The following is an 11661-nucleotide window of genomic DNA, read 5'->3' on the forward strand; positions in this document are numbered from 1 at the left end:
TCAAATATGTTAAAACAGATTAATTATACTTATTTTCAAGCCAAAATACTGGTCGAATTAATGTCTGCAATAGCTATCTCCATGCAATCACTCCAATTATTATCAAAATTACGATCAACATCTACCATTAGGCAATCGAACAGTCTTGTTTTATTTGCTTTGCTTTAATTTAATAATTACAAAAATATATTATCTTTTTTTTCTACTGATTATGTTGTTTTAACCGAATAATGAATCCTTTGTAATCAGGCTAATTTTTTCATGTTTTCCTGAGACCGTATGTGTCTTGACTATAAAGCATATATATTCATTTATATGAATATACATATATATCATTTGGATAGAAAGCTAAACGTATATCGATACGTCATTGTATCTCACAAGTAATTGATACATATTTTCCAATTACTCTTCATATGCTTTCCACTACATACATAATAAATGGGATTACAAATCAAAATAATGTAGAATTCACTCTTAACAACATGCCACAGTAAGGTAGCATACATTCTTAACAACATTTCACAGCAAGATTGTATACACCCTCAATAACATATCATAGAAAGGTAGTCTGCACCCTTGAAAAAGTGTCACAGTAAGGTAGCATACACCCTTAACAACATGTCACAGTAAGGTAGCATACACCCTTAACAACATGTCACAGTAGGGTAGGATACACCCTTAACAACATGTCACAGTAAGGTAGCATACACCCTTAACAACATGTCACAGTAAGGTAGCATACCGCCTTAAAAACGTCACAGTAAGGTAGCATACAACCTTAACAACATGTCATAGTAAGGTAGCATACACCCTTAACAACATGTCACAGTAAGGTAGCATACACCCTTAAAAACATGTCACCGTAAGGTAGCATACAACCTTAACAACATGTCACAGTAAGGTAGCATACACCCTTAACAACATGTCACAGTAAGGTAGCATACACCCTTAACAACACGTCACAGTAAGGTAGCATACACCCTTAACAACATGTCATAGTAAGGTAGCATACACCCTTAACAACATGTCACAGTAAGGTAGCATACACCCTTAACAACATGTCACAGTTAGGTAGCATACACCCTTAACAACATGTCACAGTAAGGTAGCATAACCCATTAACAACATGTCACAGTAAGGTAGCATACACCCTTAACAACATGTCACAGTAAGGTAGCGTACACCCTTAACAACATGTCACAGTAAGGTAGCGTACACCCTTAACAACATGTCACAGTAAGGTAGCATACACCCTTAACAACATGTCACAGTAAGGTAGCATACACCCTTAACAACATGTCACAGTAAGGTAGCGTACACCCTTAACAACATGTCACAGTAAGGTAGCATACACCCTTAACAACATGTCACAGTAAGGTAGCATACACCCTTAACAACATGTCATAGTAAGGTAGCATACACCCTTAACAACATGTCACAGTAAGGTAGCATACACCCTTAACAACATGTCACAGTAAGGTAGCATACACCCTTAACAGCGTGTCATAGTGAGGTAGCATACACCCTTAACAACATGTCACAGTAAGGTAGCATACCTCCTTAACAACATGTCACAGTAAGGTAGCATACACCCTTAACAGCGTGTCATAGTGAGGTAGCATACACCCTTAACAATGTATCACAGTAAGGTAGCATACCACCTTAACAATGTATCACAGTAAGGTAGCATACACCCTTAACAGCGTGTCATAGTGAGGTAGCATACCGCCTTAACATAGTTTACATGCACTATATTCACTAGAAGTTTGTCTAATTTTGATGATTTACATCCAGCTTTCGCCCTAATATACTCACATTGTGGGCCGCGATAAGGATCTGAGGATTATAAATTTGGTTTGGTCAAGCACAATAAATTATTAGAATTGTAGTGTTTCCGTTTCAAACATATGATACATATTATGTACCAAATATATTTCCATCCGTTAGTTGGATATTTGACCACTTGTGTTCAGGTTAATTGACAATGCATAGATCGACATTCTTGTAAAAAAAACGAAATTTGAACAGTGTTATCTAGCCATATACGAATGAAACATGTTTGGTAACGTTTTTCATTACTTATATAGCTGTTAAAGCTCTTTTTGAAGTAGCATGAATAGATACCGTTTTTTGTTTTCTTCTAGAGAGAACTTGACTCATTATTTCCTGACGACCATTGTCATAATTGATAGCATTTGTTCTTGATAAAATTTGTCAATTTTTATTCTTTTATGTCCAACTGTATGAGGCAACGTTTCTATATTCTATGTATTAAGAGATTGATATTGACACCACCCCTTAGTACACGTTCTCTTTGGTGGTTATACATTAAAGAAAGACACATGTTTTAAGTAAACCGTTGCTTTAAGAATAACGAAAACATAATAACCATCCCTGTGATGGAAGAATAACGAAAACATAATAACCATCCCTGTGATGGAAGCTAAACAATCATCTAAACAGAATAAAAAGCCATGCACAGTAAACTTGGGCTTTAAATTATTATAGGCATATACTGCAACCAAAGATGTAAAGCTAGGACAACAACTTTGTCCTTTCAAAGCAAATGCCATAAATAATTAAAAATAAAATGCGTTAACATATAGTATTCATGGGGATAATCGATCGTAGGCGAATAAACACTATATCTATCAGATATCTAAATGCGGTTTGATTATAATATCCTTCTATGTACTATATTACACTAACCAAAAGTCCATTTATAATACTAAGAATATTACGTTTATTAAGCTAAGACGTTCAAATATAAACTATTAAGCAACTACTCTTCTCGTTTTAGTAACTTTACTTACCAATAGGGAATGTTGGGCCTAGTATAGTATCATACGATTAAGACATATCAGTTTAAACAAAATACATCAATATATAAACAAAAGACCAAAGAGCATTAGTTGACATACAGACAGTTGTGCTATGGACGGGTTTTCAATGCAGATTATCAGTGATAACGGTTTTAGCTGGTGACTTTGATAAGCTATTAGAGGATAAGCAAGACTCGTGTGTTTTAGCGTGAACGTTTGCATGAGTATGTGTGTTGGCCAGTGTCTTTAACATGGCACTGACGAAATTGTTAAAACAAACTCCAATTTGTTAAAGAAAATAAGATTTTACTAGAATGGGTTTTAAAAGAATCACCCTTTTTCGAAAGAAGCGTCTATTTTTATGAAAAATAGCAATGAATTTTGATCAATAGAGCTTGATTCAATCGATCATTAAATCCCATTCTTCAACATCGAAGCGCTGTTTTATGTTTATTGTTCCGTAAAATTGTTGTAGTTCATGTATTAAATAGCAGTGAAAGATATAAATATAAAGCATGTCGTTTGAAGCATATTGTGACCAGATGGCCACTGACTCACCGCCATAACCTCGCTGCGGCGGCGAAGGATCTACAGTTCGATAACAAGGCATTCAATTATTGCATGTTCCTATATACTTGATAACACAATCTTGAATATTAGGATATTTACGGAGAAAAAATCAAGTTTTCTAGTGAACATCATCATATGGCTGAAATTTCAAGATTATTTTTTTCTCTCAACTTAGACATTATGGGTGACGCCCCGAGAAAATAACGGTTATTTTTGGTTAAATTATTTAACCAGTTTAATCGTTAATGTTTTTCAAGAATAAAAACATTACCATTTTCAACAACAATATTTCTTAATCACTCAAGGGGAGCTGTGGTCAGTAATAATTGTTAGAAATTTTACCTTTTTTCTCTAAATTAAATATGATCAAACGGTAATTTCGCGGCATCCTGTGTATTTTGTAATTATATTAATATTATGACAATTTGTAACATTTGACTTTGCAAGCTTTATTAACTGGAGTTTTCTGAAAATATTTCATTCTGTAAAATGCAGGACACTAATTAAACTGCAGTATATACATTCCGTGAAAGAAAAAGAACAGACGTATTAGTTTGATTCATTGGCATTTTTTCCATTGTTTGTGAGAGGGCTTAATTGTTTGAGTGATTTGGTTCCCTGTATGATTCATGAAAACAAAACATAAACCACGCTTGCTTTAGATAGAAAAATGCAGACCACCTAGCTGACAAAAACACGTTGTCTTGCTAGATAAAATGGTGAATATACTTCGACCCCTGAGTCAACATTAACTCTTCTATCAAATTTGTGACGTAATGCTTGTTTGGGTACGCATGGTATTCTTTTGACTTTTCGTTGATTGAACGATTGATGTGAATGACATTTTAGAGTATTCGTTGAGCTGATATTTTTTTTTCTTTATAACTTCATATCAATAGTGTAAACGCTATAATTTTACACAAAGTTAAGTGTATAAACTAATTTAAACATGCTCGCGTACTGATGAATTTGCACCTCTAATATCACTGACTTAGAAATATATATATCGAAAACTGCAGTTAGCACTTTCATAATTCAGCGGATTGTTTTCATCACAGAGTTTATCAAAATAAATTACAACTAAATCATACTCATTTAAGGTTCAGTCTAATATATATCCTCCCTTCTGGACCTTAAATATTAACAAATGAAAACGTCAAAATTATTCACCAGTGAGTTTGATTGATAGGACCCTCCCACACGTCATATCAAAAAATGTCATTTCGGTTTCCACACATCAATGATGTGCTCAAGTGTAAAGGCGTGTCGAGTTTGTCACCTATAATTTTATTACATGAGGGTTCATATACATGTACGCCTTGAGATCAGACCTCCGCACCTGTGGCGTTATACCTTAAAACATGCAACATAGCCAACATCGTATACACTGTTTTCAACAAGAACCAAACCAAACAAAAAAAAATAAAAATAATAAAAAAACAAAAAATGGCACCATCGTATGGAAATAATAATAATCTATTTTAAATGATAATGATAGAAAGCTCAAATTCTTCGCGAGTGTTAATAGCGTAAACTCTTCGAGGTAAGGCATGGCAAATACTTTTGATATTTTTGCTTGCAATCAATCATACTTATTCTTTTTCGGAGATGTTTAAGTTATTGTGTCATTGTCATTCTACAGGAAATCCCACTGAAAATATTTCTGCTATGAAATTTAACCTTTACTTTTCATTTGACCGTCTTTCTTTTGTTATTTGCTTTCATTCTTCTCTTACTGATTTCTTTTTATGTGATTATATTTTTTATATAGAAAGTGTTTAATTCTCCCACAAATAGAACTATATTGCTTAACTTGAATACAATGGCATCTTATGAAATGAAAGATAACACCTATCTTTTTATTTAAGTATATATACTTATATAAATATATATATTATCAAACTTATATAAATATATATATTATCAACTTCTAATATAGCATGATATATAAAAAAAAACCTATAAAAAGAGCAGTAGTCAGTGAAATGTCATAGAGACATTTGTGATGGATCTGATCTTGTAGACACGTGTCTAGTCTTATCTAATATCATAAGTGCCCTGATGTATTTCTGCTGGGACTAGCAAGCCCTCCCCGTCAAACGTTAAGGTTTTATGCGCAAGCCAGTCCATCGTATAGCAACAAGGGCAATCCGAAGGGGCATCAGCTGTCAATATGGCATGTAGCGATACAATAAACACGACCACAAAACATAATAGGAGCCCCAGGTGACTGTGTGTCCATTGTTCTTTGTTCTCATAACTGTCCAAACGACCGTCTATCAATTTATCTAAATCTTGCGTTTATGGGCCTAAGTAAGCATATATCGGATTGAATCACGTTAATGCAAAAAAACACTTCTACACTGTCTTGCATAAAGACTGGTCAGGTAATGATATCCACACACCGTAACGATTTCACATATAACATACGGCGAATATAATACATTATGGAGTTGCATTTCTTTCTCTCTTTGAAGCGTATCAAAGTAATTCATTTAAACAAAAGTACACCTTCTGTGATTTATATATGTTTTTGTTATATATTTTTTCAGCGATTTAGCATACTGATGCTGTTTATTTGAATTCATTAAAAATATTAAGGTTTTGCATGAATACGTGTTGAAAGTGAACGTCAAGCATTGCAGGTGGTTGTATGTAATAAAAGAAAGAAACATTCCCTACTTGCGATATGAAATGATAAAGTTACCAAAGTTTGTTGAACTAAGGAAACATTTTTTTAAACGTTTTTCAAGAAAAGATTACAATAGAGTTTCGCGATGCAGATATTCAATTTTCTTACATTTTGCCAGAAATGTTAACATCAGTTTGTGGATATAACTCTGATGTCTAGTTTCAAGCACATGGTTACATATCTATTACCAAAATTGTATTTTCAATGTAGCGGATATTGAATAAAAACAAAAACTTTTTAATAATTATATTTTATTATATACCTAATTATGACAATGCATTGCCTTTGTCATAGTTGCATTCAACACGGATAATGTCGAAACGTATTTTAATATTTACCGTATCACTAAAATACATCCGTGAAAATGTCAATCCGACGATAAATGTCAACTAAACAAGCCATCATCTTGATTCACAAAATCACAACAGTTCCTGATTCTAACATTAGTATTTCGCATATATTATCAATGGAATATATTTCTGTGTTTGATGGCTGAATCGCGTGCGAGCAATTTACATATATCTAATTTGATTTGTTGCCTTTAATTTCCTTCTTGATTATTTTAATATCTTCGTGACTGAAAGATTAATTAGCCTATCACAACGAATATAACACCCACTCGAACTTTTTTAAAAAGGAACTACTATACGATTTGTAAGCAAGGTCAGAGGTCACAAAACTGTTTTCATAATAAGAAGCGTAAAACATATCAACTGTCAAATGGAAGAAAACAATATACAATAATGTAAACATCTGATCTGTTTAGGTATTACAAATTGCTTACTTTAATACATGTTTCTCTATAGATAGATTTCACAAGGATAAGTCATTTATTAAGTTATATTGTTCTTTGCTATTGTTACTGAATTTTTTTGAAGAGCAAAACATGTATAACATTATATTTGCATGTATCGTTACATATTGTGGTCTAAGTTCATTTCGTTTTTTGAACTATAAATACTTCGATTTAAGCTCGGGGTGACGCATTCGAAATACACGACTACCATGCTCAAGTTAGCCAGCTTAGTCTTAACACACGGAAGCAATGATGACATCGACAACACCTGCCGTGTTTTTGTGTAGTAAATTTTTATTCCTATGTTGTCAAATATATTAATCATAGGTTGTCATGTTTCGATCATAAAAGTTCCCATGACGCCATTCTGTTAAATTGCTTAGTAAGCAGTTTGAATCCATAGTCTTCATTTCAACTGTTTGGTTGATAATTTTAAGCTAAACGCTCATGTGTCTTGTTTGTTTAATTAACTATATTAGTTTAATTTACAACATTGATATACATTAACATGCTTGTATAATACTGCAATATTTTCATTTTTAAGGATGGCTTAATGTAAGAGACGCCACTTGTTGCCAGATCCCCTAGCTTCTGTACACTAATAAATTAATAACTGTATATTCTGTATAATATGTAACTATTCACATCCCACTATCACTTTCAAATTGTAAATTGAAACACATTCCCTTCCGTTTGCTAATTTGAATGATAAATGGTCAATTGTTATTTTTGTGAGTTAAGAATAATAGCTACGTTCGGACAACGGTAACATTTGTTAGAAATGGTAAGAACCATTCCTTCGCATTGATAGCAATATCTAGTACATCGATACGTATCCGTAATGCATTTTGGTAAAAGATTACATTGCAAGTGAATTGGAACACAAACAATGTCCAAATCCATAATTTAATAGGACCTTTATCTGTGTTAAGAAAAAGATTTGAAGAAAAATGAAATACTTGGATATTTTTTTATATCATGTCCGTAAATTTGTTTTGAGGGTATTGTGTTGAGTGCTACACATATTTATGATGAAGATAACATCCATATCAAATGATTTATTAATCAATTTGTTCGCCAATATGCATATATTAAAAACATGAATGACTTCAAAATATCATACCAAAGAAACGGTTCGTAAAAATTGCGTATACAGGTTTTCTAGTGTTTTGCAATCGAAGTGTCTAAGAATATTGTGTTTTCCAAATGTCCATCATGAATGCAATTTCTTCAAAACATACAACCATGCACGCTATATCGTTGCTTAATCTAAGGGACTCTATTTCGCGATTTTCCTAAGACCCAATTTGCCGTTATAAGGTTTTGCGCAACCTAATCGTTTAAAGATTCTGGTGAAATATTTCTTTATATGTTTCCTGTATATAAGAATTCGTTGGGCATTTATTTTCGCGCGGTATATTATGATCGTGAATATAGTGAAATTTTATCCCCGGAAACATTACCTATGAAACAGCATATAAATACTTATGAATAGTTATTCTGAAGATAAAAACTATATTCATCATTATACACGTAATAGTCCATGTACAGGTATTTTTTTCTGTTACTTCCGTTTCAAGGGACAGTTATTATATCAAAGCATAGCGTTGATTGTCACAACGAGGTGTCATTCCACCATTTAAACGGTCAGTGACCTATATCGAATTACATGTTAAGACACGATCAGTATACATGGAGTTCGTACGTGTAACAATGTAAGTATGTTGAGTCGAGCCATTATTACTGTACCGCGGTGTTAACGACTACATGTTTGTTCTTATTCTCTGTACTGATCCAATCAGCATACATAGAGAGAAATGTTTTAATTAGCTCCAGTCAATACGACATATTTAATATTGCTTGTAACAAGTATTTTCATTGGCTTAACCGTGTGTTACCCGCCATTAGCGTACAAAATAGCGTCGTCGTTTGTTACCTCGTTTTCGAATGATTGATAAAATGGCGATGTACTTTCTAAGAGAAAAAAGGCGGCAAGTAAAAAAATATATTATGCAGGCTTTTTTTACACACTTTATTATAAGGATATGCTTAAATATATTTTATGTTGTGGAGCTATAACACCCATTATACACTTTTTCGAAACTGCTTGCGGTTTATTTAGAGTACACTGCGGTTTGGTTCTACGGTTCCATAGCATATAGACATATGTTCAAATAAATCCTTAAATATGATGTAAAAAAAAATAATGTATTCGGACAAAATCTTAGATTGATATGAAAATCCAATAGCGGAATCGAAGCCATGCCAAATTATAAGAAAATCATCCATTACGATACTGTTACGTGTTTTGTACTCCGCATTTAGTCCGTATTTAAATGATGACGTCACAGACTGCTGCAAAGAGGTTTCGAGAAATCATCCGAAGTTTATTGTCTGTCTTAATTAACTTTTGGAATGCTAGTCTTATTCAATATAATGTAATAAAATCATGCGTTCTTATCTCACATAAAATCATTAAAAATATTCAAATAAAAATGATCATGTATTTGATAGTTAACAGGAAATAATAAGCATTTCTGTAGACTTACCACTGGCGACCAGGCCTGGAACAAACAAAAAAGACAATAAAAACTAGTATATGTACAGAAAGTATTGTTATATAATGGATATTAAATTATGTGCGACAAATATTCGACTTTATTCCTCTCACTTCATATTCAAATAAAGTAAATTGAAGTTTCAAGTTTTGAGTTTTTATTTTGTAATTATGTGATGAAATGATACAAAGAAATGTATTCATTGTTGTCTTGTCAAGTTTTTGCTCCATAGGAAATGATCATAAAAAGGACCAAAATTCCATTCATGCATTATGATAAAAATATGACGAGGTAATTTATTTTCTGTCCATATTTCAACCGAAATATAGGCGTGTCTCATCACGAGACGCCTTGGTAATCGCATGACTTCAGCGAACAAAGACCGGTGATTAGGTTTTTATGACCCAAACTCGTCAGTACAAATACGTTTTTTGTTCCTTCTTTTTTCTTGAAGTGATTCGTAAATTATATATACACTTTTTTAGACAGATCGTATTATTATCATTTTATATTTTAACAACTACATAAACAACATTTCATAGTACCATCAAAATATTATAAAGAAAATGTCATCTTTTTACATGAATTGTACATTTACAGTTTATGGGCTGCGGTGAATAAGAGTGAATGGCTATATTTGTTGTGCTAGCATGAACATTTGTTTTTCTTCAGCATTCTCGCTTCCGTGAAAAAGGAAGGTGTTGATATAGGAGGTTAAGCACAGTGTGACTTCTAAATAACAATATCGAATACAAATACAATGAAAGAAAAGAACATCTAAAATAATTTAAATTCAAGCAAAAATATCTATCAGAAATATTATTTAGAAATTATTGACAAATTGGAATCGAAAAAGAAATATTGTCATCAATATGATCATCATTTGTTTCACTTCGCTATGTTTATGAAAAAAAAAATATTTGTTCATTTCGTAAAATATGCAAATGTTCACAGGTGAGATCCAGAAGATTTTTTTATGTATAAACATATAATTCATAATACTCAAGTAAAAAAATGCATTCATAGCCACCTTTACTTAAAATTTCGGATGGAAATACAGTTCTAAAATTATATTTACCGACATAATTTCATATAAAAAATTATATAATTTCTTAAATTATACTTACCGACAAGAAGCGCTGTAACTACCAACGAAAGCATTTTTCCTGATGACAAGACAATGCTGACGAGTAATTCCCCAGAAACACGTAGATAAGCAGTACTGGCTCAAACGAACCCTATTCACGTATGGCACTCTACCTTATATACCTTGCCTACTGGTCCCTGTCATTTACCTGCGAGCGCTTATCTCAAATATACCTGAGCTCAATGTCTTGTCTACCTGTTATTTGACTGTAGTGATGGGCGAGGGCACATCAATTACAATCATTAACCCTGCAGTGGTTTGTCGGACAGGCACAAGAACTACCAGATTTATTGTGTGTGCGCATAATCCAAACCACGCAATGACATGCATATTATAATTTAACAAAAATAGCATTAATATATATATAAAAAAAATGTACATCAATTTGCATTATAGGATCATTCATCACCTTAGAGTGTCACACTCCTTCTTCAATTTTACTTTAGTAAAATATCGAATCTTATAATTATGTATTCATTGTGGTAAAACATCTATACACATAAGATATATCGGTTTTCGGTTTTTATTTATATAACATTATAATGTGCAATGAAAAAACGCTTGGAATTTTCTTTCATCTAAGTAATTATTATGGGTACGATAATTATGAGTTCGCGGAAAACAATACTCACAATATCATCAATAACGAATATGAGAGTAAAACCAAGGCAACGTAAGGTAATTTTATTCATGTATTCTACTTAAGAGACGTCTACCTGGAAACTGGACATTATTCGCGTGAATATCGTAGATCCTATGAAATTATTGTCATTTGGTAATGTTTATAATGTTGTTATTGATAAATAATCTATTTATTTATTCATTTTTTTTTCAATTATTACTTATTCTTTTATCTATTTATCTTAGTAAATTTAGACCATAAATACGGGGAGTGACATAGGGATACTGCGTTGTTGATGGTCTTATCGAAGAATTATCACTATATATAGACATATAATTAATTTTTCTTTGTTTTCATGGTAAATACTCAAATGTGATTGGTCGAAGAATTCTTTTCATTCTTCTATGAAAGAAAAATAAATAAATGGCGCGAAAAATGTGATGTCACAATA

At 32.4% G+C, this 11661-nt stretch overlaps 1 protein-coding gene across 34 annotated transcripts in view; it reads right to left on the minus strand.

Moving 5' to 3' along the window:
- The window catches only part of LOC117315789, a 61403-nt gene extending 50663 nt beyond the window's left edge, over positions 1-10740 (minus strand). For 17 of the 34 annotated variants that reach the window (XM_033870170.1, XM_033870157.1, XM_033870179.1 and 14 more), the window contains exons 1-5: positions 10569-10738; positions 9433-9447; positions 3384-3413; positions 2817-2834; positions 1819-1839 (exon numbers count right to left, since the gene is read on the minus strand). In XM_033870170.1, coding sequence (XP_033726061.1) covers positions 1819-1839; positions 2817-2834; positions 3384-3413; positions 9433-9447; positions 10569-10602 — 118 coding nt within the window. In that variant the 5' untranslated portion in view covers positions 10603-10738. Of the gene's footprint in view, positions 1-1818; positions 1840-2816; positions 2835-3383; positions 3414-9432; positions 9448-10568 lie in introns of all 34 variants that reach the window. The other 17 variants (XM_033870153.1, XM_033870183.1, XM_033870178.1 and 14 more) reach the window with 8 other exon arrangements.
- Positions 10741-11661: the final 921 nt, after the last annotated feature.

This window comes from Pecten maximus, chromosome 17, assembly GCF_902652985.1.
Source record: "Pecten maximus chromosome 17, xPecMax1.1, whole genome shotgun sequence".
Taxonomy (NCBI): Eukaryota; Metazoa; Mollusca; class Bivalvia; order Pectinida; family Pectinidae; genus Pecten; species Pecten maximus.